We start from the raw sequence: 27,996 nt of genomic DNA, 5'->3' as shown, positions 1-27,996 counted from the left end.
GTCGCGACTTACTCCACAAATGCCCGGGAGCAGAGGCAAAGGATCTTGTACTCCTCGTCGCGGTCTTCAATGAAGAGCAGCATTTCGGCCACGTGGTTCCACTTCTCGCAGCACATCTCGTTCTCGGGGGTCGCTCTCCTGTCCGCGGCGGGGTCTTTGCGCGCTTGCTGGAGACAGAAAGGACTCAGGGGTCCCGGCGGAGGAGCAGGAACGCGCCAGGGGACGCTCGAGCCGGGAGCATGCCAGACGCGCCACCGGAAGCAGCTACGGTGGCTACCGGAAGGGGCGGGGCGACGGCGGTGTTACGCCCAAGGCGGCCCGGGCTTCTTCCTCACAGGTGTTTAAAGGAAGTCTGCTGGGCTGGAGCGTCCTCCTCTCCCCGCAGCTCAGACACTGACGAGCTGCGGACCTCCGAGGCAGTCTGGCTTCCGGTGTCTTCCGCGGCAGGTGCGTAGGGCCCCACACGGAGCTCCCGCGCGGCTCCAGCCTGTAGCAGGCGTGGTGTCGGGGTCGCGGGGCGGGGAGCGGAAAGGCGAGCCGGTCCCCTGGTCTCTGCGTCTGCGCTGCCCCGGCAGGCAGCCGAGTTAGTGCCACACCCGTCCCCCGCGGGCTCTCAGTGTCCCGCGTCCTCCGCTCCCGGAACTCCCGCAGCTTTTCTTGTGAGGCTAGGCGGCTCGCTTGCCTGGTGATGGCCCGGTTCTGCTTGCATCGTAGCTGGAGCTGGAGGGAAGCGTGAGGCTGTAGTGATGGCCGAGCGTGCTGGGAATCCTAGTTTATGCACTTTAGTACCATGTGACCTGACATATGACTTGGCCTTTCTGAAAAGCGTCTGATCATGTATAAAAAGGGGCTGAGTAGCAAAAACTACCCCGTGGGGTTGCGGAAAGGATCAAAGGAAGCAACACTTACAAACTTCTATATTTGCACATTCAAGTCGGTTCAGAACTTGCAGATGCTGCGTTGCTTTGGTCATTGGATTTTCCTACTCACTTAACATTTAGTAAGAAATACTAATACATAAATTGGATATAGAAAACTTGGAATATTGCTGTATTTGGGCAGGAAAAAAAAGACATTCAGTACTAGGCGCTGTTTTAGACTGGCCAACAGCTTCTTCAAAAACAAAACAAGCTTATGCTCTAAGGTTGCATCATTGATGACTTAGTTTATGCTATTAATTTTTTATGGGCTTTGTAAGAACTGAGTTGAAATCCAGATATCTAGAATACTCATTTGTATTTGAGCCACGTTGTGAATCGATTGAAATACTTTAATTTCCAAAGGAAATGTTTATTCCTGCATTAACACTGTTTTGAGGTCAAAGATATATTGAATTTAGGAGTTATGAAGGAAAGAGTACTGAAGTTGCAGACACACCAGTCTAGATGTGTGTTATAGCTGGGCGTGGTGGAACATACCTTTAATCTCAGACTTGGGAGGCAGATCTCTGAAAGTTCAAGGCCATGTTGGTCTGTAAAGCCTGTCAGAGCCACACAGTGAGATTCTGCCTCAAAGTAAATAAATAAATAGATAAATGAATTTGTATTACAGCATTATTGGAGTGAGTGACTAGACTTAGAATATAGTACAGTATAGAACAGCAGTCATCAAAAGATGGAAGAGCACTTTTTATATATGAATACTTTTTTTTTTGCCGGAGCTGAGGACCGAACCCAGGGCCTTGCACTTGCTAGGCAGGCACTCTACCACTGAGCAAAATCCCCAACTCGTTGCTTTCTTGTTTCTTTTCTTTTCTTTTTTTTTTAAATAATATTTTAAATATATTTTATATTTAAAAAACAAAATCCTTGAAACATAATGCATATCAGAGCTTGGAGAGAGAAACTTGAAATGGCAACGTTTTTCTTTCCTTTTTCTTTTTATTGTTAAATGACATCTGGGCGTTGGGGAGAAAGAAGGCTTATTGGTTAAAGGTGCTTGCCACAAAGCATGAACTGACTCATGAAAGTTGTCCTCTACCTCCATATGAACATGGCACATGCTCACTTATGTACTCTCTGCATGGGGTCAGGTAATAGGAATATTTTAAGATTCTTTAAAAAGTAAATGGGAACTAGCATTTCAGTGCATATACACAGTGTATTTGTGATCAGGTTGGAGGAACACCTCTAACGTCAGACATATTTCTTTGTGTTCACAACATTCAAAATGTTCTCTATTAGCCAATTTTGGATACTCATTTTGTGAAACATATTTTCCCGCTAGGCTTCAAAAGCTTACTCTTCCTTTTGACTGTGCCCCATACCCATTAACTCATTCTGTCTATGTCCTTCCTGCACTTGTCTTGAGCTATGCTACCTCATTATTCTTTTGTTGTGTTTTGTTTTTGTTTTTCAAGACAGGGTTTCTCTGTGTAGCTCTGACTGTCCTGGAACTCACTCTGTAGATCAGGCTAGCCTCAAATTCACAGAGATTCGCCTGCTTCTGCCTCCCTGACTGCTGGGATTAAAGGTGTGTACCATCACTGCCTGGCACACTATTATCTTTGACGTTAATTTCATGCATGAGAGCATGAGATGGTACCACCCAAAGTTAGAGTGAGACTTCCCACCTCAGTTTACATAGTCTTAAAAAAAAAATCCTTACAGAGGTTTGCCTCTTAGGTGGCTCTAAGTCCATACGCTGGTAGTCAAGAGTAACTACAACAGCAATGCTGACTGTTTTTCAGATGCTTGTTGGCCTTTTGTATTATCTCCTGAGGAATGACTATTCAAAACATTTGCCCTCTTTTTAATGGGATTATTTGGGCCTTTCTTGTTGAACCTTTTGGGTGCTTACTACAGTCTGGAAATAATCTGTTGCTAGAAGAGTAGTTTGCAAGTGTTTTTTTTCCCACTGTCAGTTTTTTGCTTTTGATGTTTGTGCTTTGAGGCATAGTTTTCCCTATATTTTCTTCTAGTAGTTTTAAAGTGTAAAGTCTAACATTGATGTCTTTGAAAATAAATTGGCTGTAAATGTGTGTGTGTGTGTGTGTGTGTGTTTATTTTTATATTATGTTTCGTTCTCTTGGTCTGCATATCTGTTTTCATGTCAGTTCCGTGTTGTTTAGTTACTGTAGTACACATTGAAGGCAGATATGGTATTGAGTTCAGCATTATCTCTGTTGCTCAGAATTGCTTTGGTGATTTCAAGTCTTGTGTTTCCTTATGAGTTTAGGGGTTGTTCTAGTTCTGTGAGTACATTTTGCTATTTCAATAAAGAATGTCTTTGATATTTTTATTGGAATTTCTTTTCATCTGAATATCATTTTGAACAGTGTGCACCTTAACTGTTAATTTCTTCAAACCACAACATGCAATGTTTTTAATTTTTTGTGTCTTTTTCATTTCTTTCATCCTTGTTTTTTTTTTTATTACTGTTATTGTAGAGATTATTCCCTTTCATTGTTAAAGCTATCTCTAGGTCTCTGCATCTCACTCCTGTGTACTCTGCTTGTAGCTGGAGATTTTGTTGTCGTGCCGGCAGTTTTCACTGTGACTTACCATATGAGGTTGTGAAATTAAGTGTGGAATTTTATACCTGGTGGCATTCAGGTTTTTCTGATTTTTGGAGCAATTTGGATTTTGGGGTTGGCAGTTCTTAACCTGTATAGAACTGGGCCCTATCCTTAGTTTTAGGTCTACTTGGGTCCTAGAATGTATGCTTTGTGGATAAGGGAGACTACTATAATTCTATTACCAGTTTGTCTGAGGAGGTATGTTGTGGTAGTGCCTGTGCTACCACCACCCGAGTGAGGGGCGGTTGACTAAAAAAACAGACAAGAGACAGTGGGTCATTCGCCTCAGCAGAATGCCGAATGCCATTTATTGAAGGAGGGAGGAAGCTTTAAATACAGGCTTACAGCATAATGGGAGAACCCTGGAGGGCAGAAGTTTGCTACCGATGTTCTACATTCTTACATCTAAGCTGTTTACACCAAATCCAGGATACACAAACAAGGAACCTCCAGTGAGCCTTCAGCAGGAAGGAAACTGGCAGGGAATCAGCATGGGGAGGACATCTGGTCAAGGTCAGCAAGCAAAGCAACAGCTACCCAAATTGGGGGGCCAGAACCCTACTAAAGAAAGATATAAAGTCACAAGATACTAAAACCTATTTAAAATATAGATAAGTATGGATTATTGTGGTCAGTTGCTTTAAATAACAGTCAAAAGTTTCAAATTTGGATGGGCCCAAATAGTTTCTTTTAACATATATGCAAGTATATGTATATACTCAGAAACTTTTGTCTGCATTGGCAGTCAGTCTCTTTGACTGTCGCCAGCTCCTGGCAACCACTAGTTTCCCTTCCTCTGGGATTTTTGGATTACCTTATTTTGGATGTGCGTGGACACATGCTGTGTGACTTTTTGCCTTTTTTCCCTCTCCTTAGTTTAGTATGATATTTTTAAGGCTTACATACGTTGCAGCAGATCTCTGCTCTCTGACTGATGCTGCATTATATGGATATATCATTTTTATCCACTCATCAGTTGATGGACATCAGAATCTGTCCACTGTTCAGTTATTATGAGTAATTCTGTTACAAATATATAAGTTTTTGTATGAAGAGTGTGTCTTCAGTCTTCTTGTGTTTATAACTAGTAGTAGATTTGTTGGGTAATAGAGTAACATTATGTTTAGCTTCTTCAGAAACTGCCAGCTTGGTTTCTAATGGCACTAAAATTTTTCTATATTGAATTTTAAATGATCAAACACAGATGAATTATAATTTAACTGTCATGGTGTTAGTATAATGGTTAATTTTTTGTTATCAACTTGATTTAATTAAGAAACACTGGGTATGATAGTGAAGCACCCTATTGGCTGAGTCTGAGACAGTATTTTCAAGGGGTTGGGGCTTGGTACTGAATGAAAAGGGGGGAAGCAGAAAGCATGGTGATCACCAGCATTCCTCTTTGTCTGTTTCCTGTTTGTTGCCACAGGACCAAGACTTTTCTGCTTCATACCTTCTGCCATTGTCTCTGCATTCCTTTGAACTGTGAGCCATAGTAAACCTGTCTTATGGTAAACTGCTTTTCTGTTGAGTATTTGATTGCTAAGAGCTATGGTATAGAACAGCAGATGGCAATTAATATTCAAGGTGTCAGCCCATCAGAATAATTCTGCCAATGGGGCTATAGACTCCAGAATATCATTTGCTTCTGTCTGTAATTTCTCATGTGCTATTGCAATTTTTCCCTAAACAGCTTTGGGAATTTCCCCACTGCCTGTATTGTAGTGTGTTTATCTCAAATACATTCCATCTACTGGGCACATTTATATCTATATGGTCAGGAAGACGATTTCTTCTTAAGCTGTATAATTTTGATGAATAAAAAATGTTTCATAACTAGGACTATTGTTCCATGAGAACTGTGAGACACTTAGGGCCTATTTTATATCACAACTCAGGCTAACATAGGAAAATAGTTGTCTCCTCAGCTCTAAGACAGCTATATACCATTAGCTGATTAAAAGCTTCAAAGTAACTTTAGATTAGACCAGGTGCCTTGCTAATGGGTTTTAAGACAAACTGTTCCCAAGAAATGCAGTCCAGTGTACAAGAACATATAGCCAGTCTCAGTCCAGTTCACAAGGACATATAGCCAGCTCTGATTTGTTGAACCACAGTTAAAGGTGCAAAGCAACTTAATCATTGAGCCAGCCTCTCTCACTAGGTCTGGTTGATTATCTAGGACAACAATTAACTCCCTGCACAAATTCTTAACCACAGTTATATGATATGGGCCTCTAACCTGAAGACTCAAAGTTCAGCCAACTAACTGCTTTTTGTGTTGGATCCTGAAATTATGAGAGTGATAGAGAGAAATTAACTGAGCTCTAGAGACAAAACCAGCTTTCGTCCAGAGACACTTGGGGGAAGATTTTCCAAATGGCCAGGGCTACAGAGTATAATCTTATTTCATAGCCCCAAGAAAGAGTTGTAAGTATCCTTTTTTATGGTCTAACGTTACAATGCAGAACAGAAAAATACATTTTAAGATTTAAAATGCTTTTAGTGTCACTAGGCTTTGGAGAGTGCACAGCAAGGTTAGCTGGGCTCTCCTCCCACCTCCCTGTAGCTCTCACACTGGGAGGCCTACCAGCTGTGCTGTTGCTGCAGCCTGCACTCTCCCTGATGATACAGCAGAGAGCTCAACATTTGTACCATTGTTAATCACAAAATGTTAGTTTAAAATGTTATTACACTCAGAAATACAAGATGTACTACATGATTTCCTTATTTTTCTTAGACTCCTCAGTAGTTTAGTCTTATAACTCCTTTAAAAGTCCTTTATAAGATTATCTCTTTGGGTAGATAACGAAATGACTGGTTCTTCTGTTGTGGCTGCAGCTACAAATTACAGCCCCACCAATTAGGAAGCTGAGATTTATTACATGTGAATTATTGGAATGACTCAGTTTCTTATCACTTACTTAAGAAATGAAATGTGACCTTCAAATGTAACTTCTTTATTGCCTGAAGGATTCTGTTGGATATATATAGCTGTGAAGAACAAAGAGATAGAGATTCAACATGAGAGAATAAAGAAAGTGCATGCGAATTCATTCCATTCCTAAAAATGTCTGACAAATAATGACAGCCCTCAGATAAAACTCCTTAGTTTTGCTATGCTATGGCTTTCTCTTTGAGCCCTGTCTGCAGCCTTGGAGCTGGTCTCCCATACTGTAATATCTGGTGACAATGATGAGAAAAGTAACCAATATAGTGATAGAATAACATGTAATCTGAGGAGCTTAAGTTAAGCTGTGTTCATCCTCTATGAACAGAATAGACCAGAATTCTCACAATAAGTGCTATTAGTTACAAGGAAATCAGACCTAATTCCCTGTTAGTCAAAGTGTGTGCTCTGTTACAAAGCTAGCAAGGCAATCTTGGTAACAAGACAACATATAACTGCTCTTGTGCGAGGGTCTGGTTTAGTCCCTCTCTTTTATTTATTCCTTTCCTGACTCTCATAAAGAATTTGAGAGGACTTTCTTAAGATTATATAATGTGAAATGATGGCTAAACCGACTTTAGGTTAGACTTTGAACCAGTTGAAAATATGAAAGAAAGAAGGAAATTTTATATAGGTAGTTTTGTCTTAAGGATACTATAGTTGTGTTATCCTATATATTTGACAATTTGACTGATAGCATATTAGTAAACATTAGTAAAAAGTGGCATTCACTTAGAATCCTGTACTTATACTTTCCCCTTGCATTTGCAAATGTTTTCTAGTTGTAGTAAAGGAGTTTCAGGGGTGAGCCTTAGACTAGTGCTAGTCAAAGGTCTTAAGCTATGCAGAGCTATCCTGAGTATTCCTTACTTCGGATTCACCTAGGGCTGTCATTATTTGTCAGACATTTGTGACTTTATCCTGCCATTTATTTCATGGAAATGTAAACTTAAGGTATAAAGATTTTTACTCAATAATGTATTTTACTTGTTTACTGTGTTTTCAGAGTACATATATTGAAGCTAGAGGCAAGATATTTGTGTAATTTCTGGTAAGTCAAGTAATTGTTTTAGAGAATGAGTTCATACAATACTTTTGTAGCTATGTTTTCAGCCATTTATGTTTTAAAGAAATTTAATGACCTTAAGGTAAATAGTATAGTTTTTAAAAATTCTATAACATCAAAAGAGCAGATAAGCTGTTATATAAACCTATTTCTCTATAAAAGAAAATATCCATAAGTGTATGTCATCATTTCCTAAAGCTTTGGATTACTTTTTTGAATCAGAAACTGATGTTTTTCTTTGTGAAGGACACAGTTGGTCTTAGTATAAAGAGAAAAATGTCCTGCATGATCCACGGAAGGAATGAGTTAGATTAACAGTTTGAGCTATAATTTAATCTGCATCTGCTTTTCCCTCTCAATCCACAGCTTGCAAGGTATTTTAATAACTAAAACCAGCACTTTTATAATTTTGCAGACAAAAACTTACCATTTTCGTAATTGAACATTAAAAAAATCTACTCATCTTTGGTATTAAAAATGACTATAGCATTTATGTAGACTAAAATATTTAACTTTGTAGTTGTGAAGAGAATAACTGGATTATTTTTCCCTTCTAGTGTTGAAATTAATACATATGGCCATGAAGAAAGAGACAGAATTTGGGATTTTCATCTAAAGAAAATGATAGAGAACAACCAAACCTGTGCTGCAGGACAGAACTCTGTGCCCTACATGACTTGTCTGGTTCATGTGCTTGAGGAATGGTTGGGTGTAGAGCAACTGGAGGACTACTTGAATTTTGCAAACCATCTCCTGTGGGTTTTTACCCCACTGATACTTTTAATACTTCCGTACTTTACGATCTTTCTTCTCTACCTTACTATTATTTTCCTCCATATCTATAAGAGGAAGAATATGTTAAAAGAAGCCTACTCTCATAATTTATGGGATGGTGCAAGGAAAACAGTGGCAGCTCTGTGGGATGGACATGCAGCAGTGTGGCATGGTAAGCAGGGATGCTGCAGTCTGTTGCCATAGTGTGGAGCACTGCCACCATATTTCTGTTTATTGACTGGGAAATTACTGAAAAATAGAATGGAAGGTAGAGTTAAAATTCCTTGTTAATCTGTTTCCATGTATTGTGTATATGTATGTTGTGAAATGAATTTTATAAACACATTTCTGTTTAAGAATTACACAGCATTCTCGATTACTATAAACTGAAATATGAAAGCTGATAATTAAAACATCTATAAAAATTACTTAAAATGTCAAAAACTTCTTGTTTTCTGAACACATAAAATGGTAGCTTTTATTGTGACATTTTCATATGTGTCTGTCATTATGCTTTGTTCTTACTCACGGCCAGTTAATTTTTCCTCTCCCCATCTTCGCCTCCATTTTATCCCCCCCCCCCCCAAGCAGTCCCTCTGCTTTCATTTCACATAGATTCCACGATTGTCTTTTGTTCCCTCCTCCTTTTCCCTTCAGACCTTTTCCTCCTCTCTTTCTATTTCATAGAAACTGCTGTTTCCTGTTTTTAAATATGTATTCATTTTTATTGCACGTGTGTATGCGCATGTAGGTGAGTGTGCTGGTAGAGGCCAAAGGAGGCTGTCAGATCCCTTAGAGCTGGAGTTACAGGCTGTTGTGAGCCAACTAAATTTGTGCTGGAAACTGAGCTTTGGTCCTCTGTAACAGCAGTAAGTCTGCTGAGCTATCTTTGCAGCCATACTTGGTCCTGTTTTCGAGGTGAGGTAGGGATGTCTTGCTCTGTAGTCTAGCCAGCCTGGAATTTGCAACCCTGCTTTGGCTTCCTGAATATTATGGGGTTATAGCAAGTGCCAACATGCGTTGCTGGAGTTTTTTATTTTTATTTTTTAGTTTTACTTCTTAGAGATAGGGTTTCTATGTAGCCCTGGCTATCCTGGAACACTCGATGTAGAACAGGCTGGCTTTGAACTCACAGATATCTACTTGCCTCTGCCTCCCAAGTGCTTTAATTAAAAGTGTGTGCCACTGTTAATCTGTTTATGGTAAATTTGAGTCTACCAATGTGACATTTTAAGAGTGAAATATTATAGCATAATAGTAAACATTGAATATAAGTTGTATGTGATGTTTACCTATTTGTTGTTTGATTCATCTAAGAAGTTGGAGTGTCTTTCTCGATAAGTGAGATAGCAGTACATTACTCTCCAGGAAATCTACTCTTTCTTTGACTTGAGAAGCTGTGATGCTGTACACTTAGGGATGGGTGGCTCAGTTTTTGGCTGTCATGAAAATTGCCTCTGGTTGTCTGTTTTCAAGGACTTGGTGGTTTTTACTTCATTTTCCCACCAGTCCTTTATTTGTAGGTGGCATGTATTTGGACTATATAAAAATGCCAAAGATTTAATCCACATGTGCCTCATACATAACAATACCTGAAATTAGATAATTAGTAAATGGCTCAATTTTAAACGTCTAAGAGTATGGGCAGATACCTCCTTGGCTCCTGGTGAAAGTCTCATTTGGCTTTGTGCATGACGTAAAGTGGAAGGGCAGTCAGGTGCCTAAAAAGAAAGAAAACAAAGGATAACCTTACTTTATAAGAGCCTGCTGTTTTAAAAATAGTTAATGAATGGCTCAGTGTTTGGAGTACTTGTTACTTTTGCAGAGGACCCAGATTTGGCTCCTGGCACCCACATGGTAGCTTGCAGCCATTCATGACTCCAGTGTGTGGGAATCCAATGCCCTCTTCTGACTTGTTGGGCTTCAGGCATGCATTTGGTGTGCAAACATCTACACAGGCAGAACATTCATATACATGAAATCAGTCAATCTAAAGTAAATGTTAACACAAGATAAAGGAAGAAGCTCTTGTTCTCTAGATCATTTTAAAGTATTTGCTTTTGTTGTTGCTTATTCTTTACTTGCTGAGCCTTGTGGTCCTATCTTAAAAAATTCCCTAAGAGTAAAACTTGCTTATGGGAGGCTGCTTTAATCTATTCATAAGGGTGCTGCCCCATCATCTAACAACTTCCCAATAGACCCCATTTCTTATAACTGCTGCATCGAACAGTTCAACCTCAGCATGTGTTTTGGTGAGGGTGAAACCACATTTGAGCCAAAACAGCCTGTGACAAAGATTTCTATAGAATATTGTTGTGCCCCAAAGTGGTTTCAGAGCAGAGGTTTTTTGGTTTGTTTGTTTGTTTAGTTTTGTTTTTTAAGACAGGGTCTCTATGTAGTTCTAGCTGTTCTGGAACTTGCTATGTAGACCAAACTGGCCTTGAACTCACAGAGATCCTGGGAGGACAGACTTTGAAAATAGACACTAGGTGATACACATCACTGATGTATATAGGCTGCCATTAGGAAAACTCATCATTGATACCTCGCTTAGGCTAATGTGTTGTGGAAACACTACATTCATATTAAAATATCTATGAATCCTCTCTTGTGAGTTTTCCAAGCACTGTTAAATACTTTGACTAATTTAAACCTTATATCATGATAGATAAAGTTTGTATAATATCTCCATTTTACTCCTCAGGAAATGGAGGTTCAGAGAATTTATTTCCGAGGTACACTAGGAAGCAGAATGAGGATACAGTCTTTGACAAAGGTTTCTAGATCCCTGCTCTAAACTGTACAGTACATTGGTCCTGCACTGGGGATTCAGGACCCCAGTCCTGGTATTGAGGTTTGCAAACAGGAATCATATGCTTTTGATGCTTTGAGTTCTTAGTGTTTACTGTTAAATCCCTGCTGGCGGGTACAGTTCTCTGGCACCCTCAGTGTTTACACAAAGCAGCATCTTAGCACGCATATGCCTGTCACAGAGTTGCAACTTGATGGTTTTAAAACAGTGACATTATATATATTAACTTATATTTCAAAATAATGTGTTTTAAGCAATTTCAATTTACATGTGAGTAGATAAGACAATACAGGTAAATTTAAGCACTATTTTATACTGGAATTCCAAGGTAATTTTAGATACATACGTATGGTTCAGAGGAAATAAATATTCAGCACTTAGCCCACTTTAATATTTTAGTGTGATGAGATATTTTATCTGGATAAGTGATAACTTTTTAAAAAGTTGATCTTGTGACAAATAAAAGTTACTGGTGTCCACATTTGGATTTTGTTTTACTCAAATCAGTTTTTTGTTTTTGTTTTTTCGAGACAGGATTTCTCTGTGTAGCTTTGTGCCTTTCCTGGAACTCATTTGGTAGCCCAGGCTGGCCTCGAACTCACATCAAATCAGTTTTAATGTGTGTTTTTTAAACTTCAGAAACATAAAAAAAAATTATTGTAAAAATATAATTTTAAAAAAGCTACCTAAAATTTACTATGCAAATTAACTTCGTTAAAATTTTGGTCTATTTATCATTTATATACATGTGGCTAAATAGTACTTTTCATGCCATTGATCCTTCTCGTAAATACGAATTTTAATAATTTAGTAATTTATTTAGTTACCTATTACTGAACAGGTTTTGTTTGTTTATGTTTTTACTACTTAAAAATATCTTTATGCCAGAATCTATTCAGTATTTTATATTTTGAAGTTAAAATTTACCCTCAGATTATATATACTCGGATTTTTCAGAACATTTGGTGATTCTCTAAACAATACAATGAAACACTAATTTGAAGCTTTTTAAATAACTTAGTTTGGTTGGCAATGAGTCAGTGAAGTCTCTACCCTCAAGTGGCTAGCAGCCTTTTAACTCAAACCTTTCACTCAATTTTTAAAAAGCATTATCCCCGGAAAATGGGAATAACATTCTTAAAAGCTAGGTTCTTATCATTTATTTCCCTTGAAAATTAATAAGAGAAAGTCCTTAATAGACATTTTATGTTTTTCAGAAAATTAAAAAATATGTGTACTGGATAACTGTAGTAAGGTCACTTCATGCGTTGTAGATTCCCGAGGTACACTGTAGGACAGAAATGACCCCTAAGTATATTCATGTAGGATCCTACTTATGCTAAATATACATCAGCAACAGTAGTGGTGAGTCATGTATGGGTGTGAGTGTGCAAAGCCATGAGCATGGGGAAGCTAAGCCACGTTACAAGGGATCTCTGATGGCTGTCCTCAGATGCTCAGGGAGCCCTCCCCTAGGATCTGCTTCCTCATACATGGCTCTAACCTCTTAAACCAGCCCATGCCTGGGGTGGATTCTGTCCTTGTTTCTGTCAGGCCTATGTCTGTATTTGTGCTGTCTGCCCTTGGCTGCCTTCCTCTTCTCCAGGCCTCATCACTGTGGACTGCTTACACTCCTTCTTGAGTATTGTCCCTTTCAACTCTGCTTTGCTTTGACTCCCACTCCTGGGCTACCCTTGCTTGTGGATCCTTTGTCTTTCCTGGACTCTCAGCACTCTCCACTCCAGTGCCTTGTTTATTATGTCTCGCTTTAAGAACCAAATTATTCTATGTCCAAAAAGAAGGGAAAGGGCGGGGAGAACCAACCAAAGGAGAAGGGAATCAGGAAGGCAGACAGATTTTAAGTTCCTGCATTTTATGTATTGGCAACTTGTCTTTCAAACAGGTTATGAAGTTCATGGGATGGAAAAGATACCAGAAGGACCAGCACTTATAATTTTTTATCATGGAGCTATTCCCATAGACTTTTACTACTTCATGGCCAAAATTTTCATCCATAAAGGCAGAACTTGCCGAGTAGTAGCTGACCACTTTGTCTTTAAAATCCCAGGTAAAACTTAACTGTGTGTAGCGATCAAATCATGTGGTAGACTGTCTTTAGTATTGTTTAGAAAGTGTTTGCCTCTTTATGATAACAAATTTAAAAAACATCTAATTATCAAGTTTAACTAATATATCTTTTAAAAAAAATTGGGGGTTGGGGATTTAGCTCAATGGTAGAGCACTTGCCTAGCAAGCGCAAGGCCCTGGGTTCAATCCTCAGCTCCAAAAAAAAAAGCCAAAAATGTCACCTACTTTTTTCTCTGTTGCCTAAACTGACTTTGAGTAGGTAATCCTCCTGCCTAGCTACTGCTGACTAATTATCCCCTCCCTCCCTCCCTTCCTCCCTCCCTCCTTCTTTCCCTCCCTTCCTCCCTCCCTTTCTCCTCCCCTCCCTCTCCCTTTTTCTACCACTGACTCCAGTTATTTTCTTCCTCCTCCTCTTTCTTTGTCTTGTTTTTGGCTGTGCTGGGGATTGATCCCTAGGGATGAGCACATGCTAGGCAAATGCTCTACCACTGAACTACAGCCCTCCAGTCCTATTTATTTTTCTTTATTAATGGAAATTTAGTCAGTGTTTTCTAAGTTACAAAAAATTTTAAAAATTGAGACGGATTCTGTTGGTTACCCAGACTGGCTTTCAGCTTGTGCTCTAGAGTAATCTTTCTGCCTCAGCCTACCAGGTAGGTGGGAATACAAACATAAATCCCGAACATCAGGCTTAAATCCTGAACTTTATTTATTATGATGCTGCAGATGGAACACTAGGCATGTGCTCTGACCTTGAACTATATCCCTAACCCAAATCTTCAAGTAGAATTAAAAGAAAAAGATAACGTAATTTTGTACAGAAGGTAGTTAAAATTTCATATTTTTGTATGATAATTTTTTTCTTATTTAATGCTGCTAAAGTTTAATAGCAATCAAAATTGGGAAAAATACATACAAGATATATTTGTCTTCACTTATCCTAAAGAGTATGCATATACATTACATCTCTTCCAGTGTATGAGTTGCCTCACAAACAACAATCCTCTTGAGATTGAGGACTGCATTTTAGAAGTCTATTCATGGGGTTGGGGATTTAGCTCAGTGGTAGAGTGCTTGCCTAGCAAGTGCAAGGCCCTGGGTTCGATCCTCAGCTCCACAAAAAAAAAGTCTATTCATAATAGCTTTATATTAAAAAAAATTAGTCAAATTGTTTAAGATAAAGTAGTTATTTAAAAAAATCATTGAATGAAATTACTGAGAATAAATCTTATTTCCTTTCATCACTAAATCACTAGAAACAAGCCAGGAGAGTTGATAGCTTGTTCTCTGGAGTAATAAAAACAGAGCTGGCCCAGCAAACAGACTCAAACCCAGCAGCGAGTGCCTTCCATACATATGGTTAGTGCTTTAGTATAATGTTAGAAAATCTGTTGATACTTTGTGTTGTATGTTAAATCCAATGTAAGGCTTTCCTTTGCAAAGAATGTGATGAGTTTCTGTAGATTGGGGACAGGGGTATTATAATCTCATCATAACTAGTTATTTTTATTTTTTTAAATGACACCTTTTCACACTTTTACAATTTTGTGGATTTTATGCCCCAAAAGATTTCATGGTAAGCATTACTATCTCACAATGCCTCCTATGCCTGTCAGGTTCTGGAGGTTAAACCTAGGGCCTTCCACATGCTACCCAGTCAGTCTTACCACTGAGCCTCACCCCAGCCTAAAAAGGTTTTTAATATCTGGCTCAAGTATTTACTTCACTATTTTTTTTTTTAATAGCTATAGAGGTTTGCTTTTAGCTTTTCTTTTTCATAAATAAGAAAACTGAACGTTTTTAGGTTTTTCAAAACATTTTTTTCTCTATGCTCATAACATTGTGACATTGATTTACCTTCAGTCATCTATTATTTTATGAAGTTATAAAATCATTATAATTCTTAGTGCAAGAGAGAAATTCTGTATTTTACAGACCCTCCCTTCCATTTACTCTGTGAGTACATCTAATTAAGTCAGTGAGGTTTTGGTACAGGGTAAGCATTATTTCAATCTTAATGACATTTATAATGTTGTTTCAGCTCCTTAAGGCAATGGAAGCTATGTTAGTCTGCCCAGGTCTATGGACCATCCATGTTCCCAGTCTCAAGCAGGAAAATACATGTACAGTGGCAATCACATGAAGTTCCACTGTAGGATTTTTAATAAAGTATCTCTTTTTGACAGGTTATCTTTCATGGAGGAATAGTCATAGTTTGAAAAGCTATATAGAATGTTAAGGTTTGGAATTAGCTATTCTTGGATTGAATTCCATTCTTCAGTTGATTAAAACTCTCAATGATTTTTGCTGTTATTATAAAATTTTAACTGTAGGATTAGCATCATTTAACTTTATTTCAATAGATTTGACTATAGTCATAGCTAATTTTGGTATGGCTGAACATAGATTTACGTTCAGGTGGTTCTTTGCTGCAGGGTTAGTGGGAGATTAGAGTTTTGGTTGCTGACAAGACATCATCTCTGATTGTTTTAACAGTGCTTGAGAATATGTATGGCATGAAATTAAGTGGAAGGCACCTAGGGCTGGACATAGCGCAGTGGGAAACTGTTGTGTGGCTTTGAACACACTACTTAACTTTTAAGTCTAAGTTGTCATCTGTAAAATGGGGAGAAGGATCTCGATTTTTCATGATAAAGTTTTAATTAAGAGTTTGAAAATGTAAAGTAGCTATAGTAAGGAGGTGATCAGCCAGGAAGTAATCAGTAGTAGGTGATCAGTAAGATACATGTTACTTCATAAGTGAAACTGGTCTTGTACCTTAAGAGCTATTGACTTAAAGTTTTCAAAAGTCTGGGTAGTAAATTGCATAGATCATGATGAGTTTTGCTCTTAAAAGAATTGAACAAGATAAAGATATATCTTTGTGATTATGTTTTTTACAGGGTTCAGTTTGTTACTAGACGTGTTTTGTGCTCTTCATGGACCACGAGAAAAATGTGTAGAAATCCTGAGGAGTGGCCACTTGCTAGCTATTTCACCAGGTGGAGTCCGAGAAGCCTTACTTAGTGATGAAACCTACAACATCATATGGGGTAATCGTAAAGGCTTTGCTCAGGTTGCAATTGATGCAAAAGTGGTAAGTCATAGCAAAGTCATTTTTCAAGCAAAGCTTAGTTGAATTTCAAAGAAATGCTTAACAAGTGAGCCAAAGTATATGAAACCAGGTTCTTTTATTGTAATAAAAGTTACAATATATAACAATTTATAGGGATATATCAAAAGAGCACTATTCCTTATATGTGAGAAGCCATCTTAAAAAACAAAAACTGATCTGGCATTTTGGCAAGTATCCAACAAAGTTTTATTTTTCAGTTGTAAATTCCATGTTCTTCTTTATTAGATTTGTAATTCTGTACACAGTCCCACTTTCAGTTATTCTTTTTTTTTTTTTTTTTTGATACAGTCAGCTCATTCTGGTAACTTCGATATGAATGAGTTAGTGTGTTTCATGGATGGTTTAATAGTTTATAATCAGATTTTATAACAATACAAGTACTATGTGACTAATGTCATTTTTCATCAACTATGATTAGCTATTTTTATAGTATAATGATAAGAATTGGACAGTGGAGAAATTTGGATATTTCTAAAGCACTTTTCACATGAATTTATCAATGAAATTAAATGTTCTTGGGAGAATCCTGTAATTATTGTACTTTCCAGACTGAGTGATATAAATGTGCTTTTGATGTTTTCTTTTACATTTGGAAAGTATTTCTTAGTCTCTTGCTCTCCATATCCCAAGGAACTTTATCTTAAGGGATAATTATTATCAGAAGGGGACATTGCTGTCCCTTATCGGACTGTTGTTCTTTTCTCCAAGCTTCAGTAACTTATCATTTCAGGTTGCTGTTATTAGGGAGACCAACCTGCATCTTTGGTCTGATTGTCCATCATGTAAACGTAGATCATTGATTAAAAAAGAAAGATTGTGGGTGATTCATTCTAACCAAAGATTATTATCCAAAGGAGAATGGATATTTTTATATTTAAATTACAAAGTTTACAGTAAAGCAAAATACTCCAAAGCTCTCAGGAGCCCTTTTCTCTCTTGTGCTGATGCACTTGCTTATGTGTGACTCCTGGAAGTCACTGCTCTAGAGCTTCACTGTGGGCCCCAAGTTTAAATGGATCTACCTCTTAACTTTTAAAATACTATGTGTTTAAACAGTATAGTCCTACAGTAGATTATAAGTTCCTTGATTATAACTTAAAATTTTATATTTAAATCCTTAGTGCAAGGATCTACTTTGAGTAGGGTTTAAGTGTTTGTGGAATTAACTTTTTTGTCTTTAAACACAGATTACTTTACTCAGCAAAAAGCTTTTTAATTCATTTATGCATTTGTTTTGCTACTAGTAAAAAAATTGACTAATACCACATTTTACCTGTTTTCTAAAGTTTTTTAAGCACAGATGTGAAAACCAGAATTGTAGCTTGTGAGTAATATGGAATACAAAGGCTGCTTGTAGCTATGTGAAACTAAGAATAATCAGTGCACTATTTTAAAGCAAGAATAAAATTGTAATCTAAAACAAGACATTGAGGTTTTTTACATTTATATTTTGAAAGATTTTTTTATAAATTTCAGATAAAGATAACAGAAATAGTTTTGAATCTTATTAGTTTATCATGGAATTCTAGTTCTTCATCCTTATGTTTACATTTTTAAGCAGGATATTGCTTAGGAGACCTGAAAGAGAGAAATGATGAAAGAACTTTCTCAGATTCTTGAGTTTCTTGGTAACTTTTTATGATAATGTAGATAATTCAATTAAGATCTTTTATAAAGTTCTAAAAATTTGAGAAATAGCCTCATATAAACTTAAAATAAATACAACATTTTAATGCTGTGAATTTACCAATAGCATAAGTCTGATAATAATCTGTAGCACTTTGGAGGTTTGTCCCAGGACTACACAGTCAGGGAGTGACTTACAATATTCTAATGCTGTGGTTCTCAACCTGTGGGATGCGACCCCTTTGGAGGTCAGACAACCTGTTCTCAGGGGTCACTTAAGACCATCGGAAGCCACAGACAATTGCATCATAACAATTAGTTATCATAACAGTAGTAAAATTATATGTATGAAGTAGGAGCAAAAATAATTTTATGGTTTGAGGTCACCACAACATGAGGAACTGTATTAAAGAGTCACAGCATTAGGAAGGTTGAGAAGCATTTTGTTAAAGGGTCTCAGCTTTAGGATGATCGAGAACCACTATATTAAAGGGTCGCAAGGTTAGGAAGGCTGAGAACCACTGTGTTAAAGGGTCTCAGCATTCAGGAGGCTGAAAACCACTGTATTAAAGGGTCTCTGTGTTAGGGAGGCTGAGGATCACTGTGTTAAAGGGTCTCAGTGTTAGGGAGGCCGAGAACCATTGGTCTAATGTTACAGATGAGGAGAGTCGGGCACAGAGAGGGAGGGCTGGGAAGGATCTGGTCACAGCAAGGCCACTCACTGCCTCCACTCACTGCAGAGTGGAGGCAGTTGAGGTAGCAGCGCTGTGGCCACCCCTGACTGCATTTCACAATGAGCGCGGATGTCAGAGATTGAAGGGGCCTTCTAGAGATGTGAGGAAAACTTCTCAGTAAAAAATACACAGTTGTAAATCATAACTATCCCTTAAAGACCAAACCACGCTTTCATAAACTATGAGAACACACTTAAAACTACAGAAGCAAGATTAGCTATGTTGAAAAGGGACTGCAGGTCTGAGGCTGTAGCTCACTGGAAGAGCACTTGCTTAGCATGTGCCAAGCTTTGAGTATGATTCTCCAATAATGCCTCTTACCCCAAAATAGTTTAAAAAGTAAGCTGGACATGTTGAAAGAAATTCGAGAGGAATCCAATTATAGTTCACAAAATATCAGCAGAAACTATCTAAAGGTCTTTTGAATGGGACAGACTTTTTATTTTTATTTTTTTATTCTTTTCTCATACATTACATCCCAACTGCAGTTTCCCCTCCCTCCTCTCCTCCCACTCCCTCCCACTACATTAAAGGGGTACAGAAAGAAAAAATTGTCAACTATTTACGCAGCTGCCTTATATACAGATATGTACAAGAAAAGGGTTAAATGACTGTATGTGATAAAGTTGTAATAAATTAGTGCTGTGTTTTTAAGGATCGAAGCTTGATGCACTTAAAAACCATATGTCCAGAGTATTATATTAACATGGAAGACTTAGCCAGCTAAGGCAAGCTTTCTTCTATGAAAAGGCTTCTAGAATGTTCTTCTCCAGAGGTTTAGCTGTTTAAGGAATGGTGTTGAACTTGAATCATCTTCATGCAGTGTACCCTTTAATACAGCCTTTGGGGACCATGCCTGTCTATAGACATGGTCAGTAGTTCCAGTCATGAGGAAAAAAACAGTGTCTGTGAGCTGAAAGGTTTTTCTGTTTCTCCTATGCATTCTGAGTTCTCAATTTTGGGAATGTAACTTTTAAAACATTAGGATTTCAGCCATTTAATTTTACAAAACTTGCAATCCCTTAGATAGTAGTAGATTTTTTACGAAAGAATTCAGTGTCCATTATCATCTCTATGCAGCAGTTTCATGAATTAACCTTATCATTTTACAATTTGATAGCTGTGTGTGCTTTTTTTAATGTTGACATCACTGCTGCCTGTCTATGACCTCTGTGTTTACAGAGCACAGTTCATCAGGAGCTCGTCTTTCTGTATTTGCTCATTCCTTCTTTAGTTCTTCCATAACTTCCTTTTATTTCATCTATTCCAGGTACTTTTCTAAGTGCGAGGGATACATCAGTGAACAAAACATGTATTAGGTGTCCCTGAAATATGTTAGATGTCTTCCCTCTGGTGAGAGGGGTCAGCAGGTGATCAGCTAGTTCAGTGTGAGGACAATTGGTATGAAGTTTATCCGTGTGTTTTCTTCTGCCCAGTGGAGTGAGTGAAGTGAGTGGAAAAGACTTAGAATATCATTATCTTTATCTAAACCTTGCTTGTAAAAGTGTATAGTTCTGCAGATAATGTGGAACTTCATGAACACATGTATATATTTTTACCTATTCTAAAACATTTACTTCAGTATATTTGTTTATATATGAAAATTTTTGTTCAATTTTGATATATTTTACTGTTTATAATAGCATGACCTTCCTATATGATACTTTATGATATTTCATTATTTTATGACATTGACCTAGTATTTACATTTTTAAATATCACATTTAACCATTGATGTTCATGGATTATTCTATAAACTTGTTATCTAAAATTCTTCAATTTATACACTTTAAAATTCTTACACATACTTTTTGTTGGTACTGAACATTTTAGATTTGGTGGACTCACAAAAATTTGTTACTAATTCCATGAGAACATGTTGCTGAATCCTACCATTTAAATTGATTTGAACTTTCCTTTTGTCTTAGTTACTTTTCTATTTCTGTGAAAATGCCACGATGAAGGTAACTTATAAGGAAAGCATTTAATTTAGGGCTCATGATTCCTGAGGGTCACACAGTCCATGATTATTAGGGCAGGGAGCATGGCAGCAGGTAGGTAGGCATGGCACTGGAGAAGGTGCTGAGAATTTACATCTGATCCATAAGCTAGAAATAGAGAGATCTCACTAACTGGCATAGGTTTTGAAACCTCAAGGTCCACCTCCAGCAACACACCACCTCCAACAAGGCCACACCCCCTAATCCTTCCAAAGCTGTTCCGCTAACTGGTGACCAAGAATTCAAATAGATGAAGCTATAGGGGCCATTCTCATTAGCCACCACACTCTTCAAAGTGTCTTCATTTATAACTTCTTTAATGAGCATATTATTTAGGAATGAGTAAAACTAATTTACCACATTCGCTTTATTTAATGAAATTAGTGAGTATCATAATCCTCTTGAGGTTCAAGGGTTTATATATGTAAGAAAAATCAGTAGATAAAATATTGCATGCTGCAACTAGAGGATAGTCTTTCCAATTTATATTTTCATAAATAATGAAGTCAGTTTAGTCTGATAAATCATACCACCTTAGATATGCCTTTAGTTTTAAAATCTACTTTTAGGATCTCAAATGTGCCTTCACAAAAGTTGCCTTAGTGACTCAATGGAGACCTTAAGTGGATTTATTTATTTACTTTTCAATTCAAATTCTTTTCTTTAGCCCATTATTCCTATGTTTACACAAAATATTCGAGAAGGATTTAGATCACTTGGAGGAACAAGTAAGTTCTCATTCCTATGGTTTTTAATTATAGTGTAATCTATAAAACAGGCATTTTGAACACTGTTAGGAAATTTTTTGATGTTTTTTTTTTTTGAGACAGGGTCTCACTGTATAGTTCTGGCTATCCTAGAACTCACTGTGTAAACCAGGCTGGCCCTAAACTCACAGAGATCCATCTGCTTTTAAGCCTCTCAGGTACTGGGATTAAAAACATTCACCACTATGCCTGGTGACTTTTGAATTATTAATTTTAGGAAATGAATATTTAGGTACTGTTCTATGTAAACTTTGAGGGATAATGATTCTAAGTAATGGTGGTTATTATTTTGCAGGGACTAGGGATTGAGACTGGATCTTACCATGTAACCAGGCTAGCCTCAAATTTGTGATTTACATGCTTTAGCCTCCAAAGTGTTTGGTAGGCATTATGCTTTTGTTAAGAGTATTATATACATACTAAATTTTATTTGAAAGGGCTTTTCAAAATGTAGAAGTGATTCATCTAATACATAGTGTTAAATTATGTTGATAAGATTTAGAACACATTTATATACTATCAACTGAAGAAACTAGCTTTAAAATTGGATGACCTACATATTAAACTAAGATTGGCATCATAAGGAGATGGGATGTCATTTCATTTGGTTTATCCTATTACTTTAGAAGAATACTATGGACCATAATATGTTTATATTGATAAGTTATTATGTCTCTTAGTTTATTAATTAAAAATTCACTTTTAATATAGTTGTAGGAATAAAACTTAGGATTTTTTTTTCTTAAAATGTCCCTTATTTTGGAATGTTCAATTTGTTTTCAGCTTGAGGTTTATATGTTATGTTGAGTTGAGTATATTTTTTGTAACTGTTGCTGTTCTTATCCACATGAAAACCCCTTAGCAAGCCTTACATTAGTATTGCTTTAATGCATTTTTTTCTATTTAACTTTAGAAATTATTTCTAATTTTTTGCTAATCTTTTAAAATGGCAAATCAGAAATTATTACAGAAATTGTTTCTTGAATTATAAGTTATTTTCAAAATTCTATTGACTGCTTTTCAATTTTACTTAAATTTAAATTCAGTGTCTCTAAATTGTCTATTTTCTTTTATTTTAACTTTATTTACTTATTTACTTATTCATTTATTCACTCATTCGTTCATTTATTTATTTATTAATTTTTATTTATTCATTTATTTTTGAGGCAGAGTCTCACTGTTGCAGTCCTGGCTGTCCTGGAACTTGTTATGTAGACTAGGCTGGCCTTGACCTCACAGAGATCTGGCTACTACTGTGCCCCTCCCCACCAGTGCTGGAATTATCACACCTAGCTAATTTTAATTTTTTGAATGTTACTTTGGGTGTGACAGTAAATTTTCTGTTTCTACATGTAATCAGTGTTTTCAGTGTATAACTGTGTATTTCAAGAAACTTACATTTTTGGATTGCATTGTTGCTGGTTTTGTTTTTCAACCTTCTCCACTTATTTATGTTTAATACCTTTAAATCCAGTCCTGCTGAGTTGGAAACCTAGTTGTGTCTCATCAGCCCATGTGTGGTGTCTGCATGGGTTGGGTCTGGACTCCCTGCCATTGTCTTTTGTTCTTGTAGATCATTTGCTCCATGTCCTAAACATTTTAGCTTCCAGCTTTGCTGGCACACATCAGTCTTGGTTCTGCAGTAATAGTAACTTATTGTCTTCTGAAACTTTTATGTTTTTAAAATGTTACTTGGTCTTTTAATGAATTTATTTAATTTTTCCTTTTATTTTTAAATTATAAAAAAAAACCCCAAAACTGAATATGTTCCTTCAGCAGTCTCTAGGCTCCATCCCTGTGAGCACATTGCACCAGTATGGTGATGAAATGCTTCCTTTAGGAAATTTAGGAAATGCTGTGCTGGTCATGTAGCTCAGTGGTGGAGCACTTGCTTGGAACTGAAATCAGTGCCCAGCTTCAGAATCCTAATACACACACACACACACACACACACACACACACACACACACACACACACACACAAACTCACACACTCATTGCTAAGAGTTGGTATTTTTTCTACCTTCCTGCAAGTCTTGTATAATTAATTAGAAAGTTTACAGTTATATGCATAGCACATTTGGCTAATAAGGATGATTTTGCTTACTTTAAAACAGGATTATTTAAATGGCTTTATGAAAAATTCCGCTATCCATTTGCTCCAATGTATGGAGGTTTTCCTGTAAAGCTGCGGACTTTCTTAGGTGATCCCATTCCATATGACCCAAAGATAACAGCAGAAGAATTAGCTGAAAAGGTAATTTGTGTTTTCTTTGTTAGTCTTAGGACAGATTTTTGTTTTAATTATTTGAAATTTCATTGTATATGTATTATATGTACTATGTATATAATATATATGCCAGAAATTCTCAAACAGTGATTTTACCCCATTGGAAATATTTGGCAAGGCCCAGTGATATTTTTGCTGACATGAAAGAGAATGGGCAGGGGGTGAATAGACATTTAGTGTTTAGAAGCCAGGGATAGGTTTATAGGCATCTGCAGGAAATCTAGAAATACGTTTCTATATCTCAGTTTTTAATAATAAATAAGTTGGGTGCTGTGCAGTGAATGGAAGCCTTGAGGTTTACAAGACAGAGGCAAGAAAGCATGATTTGAGTAGCAGAAGTTAGTGAGGTTTTTGGTTTTTTGGTTTTTTTGTTTGGTTTGGTTTTTTTGAGAAAGGGTTTTTCTGTGTAGCTTTGTGCCTTTTCCTGGAACTCACTTGGTAGCCCAGGCTGGCCTCTAACTCACAGAGATCCACCTGGCTCTGCCTCCCGAGTGCTGGGATTAAAGGCGTGCACCACCACTGCCCGGCTAGTGAGGATTTTTAAAATGTTGGAGTGGTCAGTAATCTAGCAAAGAGATGAAGAGTCATGAGGACGAGAAAAGCTACTCCACCTGGAATTAAGCTTTGAAGGAGTCTAAAACTGAAAAAGCAATGCTGCCTGACTCATGCTAGGCAAATGCTCCACCACTGAACTACATCCCTTGCTGTGTTTGTGTTTTGACTATAACTTTTGTACCCACCTTTATATACTGTATTAGTGAGGTTCTTTAAAAACATTTTGAATTATGATGGAAACTATGTAAATTTGCTGGGCATGGTAATGCACCATTAATTTGATATTAATTCCAGTTCTGGGGGAAAGGGTAGAGATAAGTGAATCTCTGTGAGTTTGTGGTCAGTCTAGTCTATATAATGAGACCCTGTCTTAATCAAAACAAGATGAAATAAAACAAAACAAAAATAGGTATACTTATAGTTTAGTTCTGTTAAATACATCCATGTTGTTGAACAGAAGATATCTTGAAGATTTTTACCATGAAAAACTAGGTCTATTCCCACTGAACACCATCTTTCCATTTCTCCCTCTACTAATTCCCTGAAAAGGCCTCAAAACCTGAAATACAGAAATTGCTACAAGAAAGCTTAGGCCATGCCCTGCAAGATATGTGTGGGAGAGAAGTTCTTTTGCAAATAGTATAACATGAAAATCCTACAAGATGATTGCTCTGTACTGAGACCAAACCAACAGTGACTTTTCTTTCATTTTCTAAATAGACCAAGAATGCTGTTCAAGCTTTGATTGACAAGCACCAAAGGATACCAGGGAACATTAGGAGCGCTCTGCTGGAACGCTTTCATAGAGAGCAGAAGGCTAATTAGCAGATGATTTAATGTGTCTATAGTGAAAAGCTCATATATATAGTACTGTCTTTTAAATTTTTGTAGGTTATATAATAGTGTTTCTAAAATATCATGTTAATAAGCATCTTTCTTAGAGCTAGTTTATTAAAATATATACTATTAATCTTGTCCTTTCAATCAGTTGTGTCAAATTTAATAAGTAACTCTTCACTTTCCTGACTCAGAAAATGATCATGCTGCATTTGCAAACTTTAGTAATATATGATAAGCATAGAGTTTTAGATTTAAGTCATCTTGATATCAGCAAGTTAAGCAGACTTTGCTAACTTGTGTCTATTGTGTTGATCTGATCAAGAGAGCACATGCATTAGGGTGTAGTACTGGCTTAACTTAGATGAAAAATGCCTTTGTCTTCATTCCATTCACAACTGCGGGTAAGTTGTGGAATGCTTTTGTACCTCGGTGATTTATTTTAAGCATGACAATATTTTGGTGATGCACATTATTTTAAGTTGTTTATATCTATTGTGATATCTGTAGTGTGAGAACTGTAACTGAATTGATTTCTGAATTCTTTAGGAGTTATGTGCATTTTTTTTGTCCATTGGGTGTTGAAACTCCTTCAAATGTGATGTCCAGTTGCCAAGCACATTGAAAGAGATGTACTGTTTTATAAATCAAGACATTGTTATTTGTAGTATTTATTTACTGAATTGTTTAGTATTTATTTTAAACAAGTATCTGAGTAAACATATAGGATGAATTGTCAGCATGGTGTTTTATGGTGTAAGGATAGGAAGCTGATTCTAGGCTGAGAAATAAAGAACAAGAAAGCCCTGGTTTTCCTTAATATCGTGGCTTGTTTTTCTGGGCTTTGCATCTAATCTCGTGGCTTATTATTTCAATAAAACGTACTTGAATGATGAATTTCTGTAAACATGGAGCCCTCTGAAAATGTAATGGCATTCGATTTGTTGTCTCCTTGAAAATTGATTTTAAAAGTATTTAAACCGCAAAGTGTCATAAATCTGCTGCAGTGTGTCCTTTCAGCCCTTGTAGTACTTGGGTCTTATATGGACTTTAGTTACGAGTGTATACTTATAATACATATGTGTGTTTGTAATATATATAGGAATACTGTGAAAAATAAAGATGAATTGCAACTCATTCTCATGAAATTGTGTGTGTGACATCATTTTAAAAGTATTTTTGTTTTACACTCCTTATTTTTCATCAATAATGTCTTTTATCTTAGCCACAATAAATGTATAGTAAGTATACGTCCCATGTAGTCAGTATATTTTAGAGGCAATTTCAGTGAAAGAAGTTTAATTTGCTAGCACCCACCCCTGTTTGTGAGCTTTATTGTGTTCAAAGATACTAAATATTTCCAGAATAAATGAATAAAGGACTATAAAGTGAACAAGAAAACTGTTTTGGAAAATCAGTTTCTTTTAAAGATTGAAGAGTGCCATTTGTTGTCTGTTTGTGAATGTTACTTGGTTCAAATATTTCCAGAATAAATGAGTAAAGGGCTATAGTGAACAAGAAAACTATTTTTGGGAAATCAGTGTTTACATATTACTGTTCTTTTAAAATGATCTTAGGTTCCTGGTACTCACAATGTCAGGGTCCCATCCTGATTGATACATTTTTATCTGTGCCGCTTGCTTCATAAGATCCAGGGGCTGTGATTTGATACAGACTTGGAGATGGTGATGGAGAGGTGCATTAGCACCTGCTTTATGTTTAGGTCAGTGTTCACAGTTAGTCCTATGCCAGCATGAGGGGACTTTGGAAGCTTGACTCTGGTCTGCTTTGCAGGGAAAAGTTTCAGACCCCCTTTTAAAAACTTGTATTTTGAAAAAAAGAATCTCCAACTACAATATTGCAGTCTTAGTAGAAATGCCCCTTGTGCTCTGCCATAGTCAGCGATTGTTAGAATGTCACGTGGTTCTATTTTTTCACACCTCTCCCTCTCTTCACTTCCATATCTAGTTTTTTCTTTTTGCTCCTGAACAATGATCCATAAACTAGGAAATTTGTCATTAATATAATAGTTATGTACAGACCATCCATGCCTTGGTTTTCATGGGCTCTCAAGATGGTTTAACAGGTAAATGCACTTGTCACCAAGCCTGCACTCAATCCTTGGGACACACATGGTGGAAAGAAAAAGCCAAAATCTGCAAGTTGTTCTCTGACTGTCATACAAGTTGACTGCGGCTGCTGTTTGCCCACACACATACACAGTAAATCAGTCGATTTTAGAAATTCAAGTTTCATTAGTTTTTCACAGGAATGGTTATGTCAGACTTCCTTCATGTTCCATCCTTCACAGGAGACTTCAGTTTTCCTGCCTCTTTAGTCCATTTGTAATCTGGAGTGATTTCTCGGCCCTCCCTTGTCTTTAGTAATACTGCGAATTTGAAATGGAGGGAATAACTGTTTCCCAGTTAAGCCCTTAAATTATTTTTTTTCCCCGATACTTTATATCATGATTTGATTCAGGGTGTGTGATCCAGACTGTGACTTCAAGGATATGGGTTTATGCCCACATCACAAGGAGGTGTATGTTGATTTGTATCATTTGTAATGGTGGTCAACTGTGTGCACTATTCTTTCCCAGAAGTCATTTTTCTCCTTTTAATCAGTAAGTATATGGACAGATACTTTGAAGGCATCTGTATCTCTGGTCTTTACCAAACTTGAACTCACTACCATATTGTTCTAGAGATTAACTCCAGGCAGTCAGGTTTGGCATCAAGTGTCTTTATCTGCTAAACCATCTCACTCCATAATGATTATTGCTCAAAAGTATGTTTTGTTTTATTTTTGTAAAATATACATAGCTTCAAGTTTTATTGCTTGACC

At 36.9% G+C, this 27,996-nt stretch overlaps 2 protein-coding genes across 4 annotated transcripts in view; one reads left to right on the top strand and one right to left on the bottom strand.

The window, feature by feature from the left end:
* Tgs1 (trimethylguanosine synthase 1) overlaps positions 1-763 on the bottom strand; it is a 42,643-nt gene extending 41,880 nt beyond the window's left edge. Inside the window, exon 1 of one of the 2 annotated variants that reach the window (XM_036177503.1) lies at positions 13-763. In XM_036177503.1, coding sequence (XP_036033396.1) covers positions 13-116 — 104 coding nt within the window. In that variant the 5' untranslated portion in view covers positions 117-763. The remainder of the gene's footprint in view (positions 1-12) is intronic. The other variant, XM_036177504.1, reaches the window with a different exon arrangement.
* Positions 298-26,274, top strand: Tmem68 (transmembrane protein 68). Of its 2 annotated transcripts, XM_036177505.1 has the most exons (9): positions 298-447; positions 4,947-5,028; positions 7,474-7,518; positions 8,091-8,479; positions 13,023-13,187; positions 16,111-16,304; positions 21,371-21,431; positions 23,588-23,727; positions 25,036-26,274. In XM_036177505.1, exons 4-9 carry the CDS (start codon positions 8,155-8,157, stop codon positions 25,138-25,140), a joined length of 990 nt encoding a protein of 329 aa, XP_036033398.1. In that variant the 5' UTR covers positions 298-447; positions 4,947-5,028; positions 7,474-7,518; positions 8,091-8,154; the 3' UTR covers positions 25,141-26,274. The 2 variants fall into 2 exon arrangements, with proteins under 2 accessions (XP_036033398.1, XP_036033399.1); XM_036177506.1 differs by lacking the exon at positions 4,947-5,028.
* Positions 26,275-27,996: the final 1,722 nt, after the last annotated feature.

This window comes from Onychomys torridus, chromosome 2 (assembly GCF_903995425.1).
Source record: "Onychomys torridus chromosome 2, mOncTor1.1, whole genome shotgun sequence".
Taxonomy (NCBI): Eukaryota; Metazoa; Chordata; class Mammalia; order Rodentia; family Cricetidae; genus Onychomys; species Onychomys torridus.
Note: the sequence above shows the minus strand (reverse complement) of the source record. Positions and strands in the feature narration are given on the sequence as shown.

Bases quoted from the DNA above. Each gene is read 5' to 3' on its own strand.
- Tmem68 (XM_036177506.1), top strand. From the start codon at position 8,155: ATGATAGAGAACAACCAAACCTGTGCTGCAGGACAGAACTCTGTGCCC. The intron at 16,305-21,370 runs GTAAGTCATAGC...TCTTTTCTTTAG, and splicing joins TTGCAATTGATGCAAAAGTG to CCCATTATTCCTATGTTTAC. The intron at 23,728-25,035 runs GTAATTTGTGTT...TTTTCTAAATAG, and splicing joins CAGAAGAATTAGCTGAAAAG to ACCAAGAATGCTGTTCAAGC.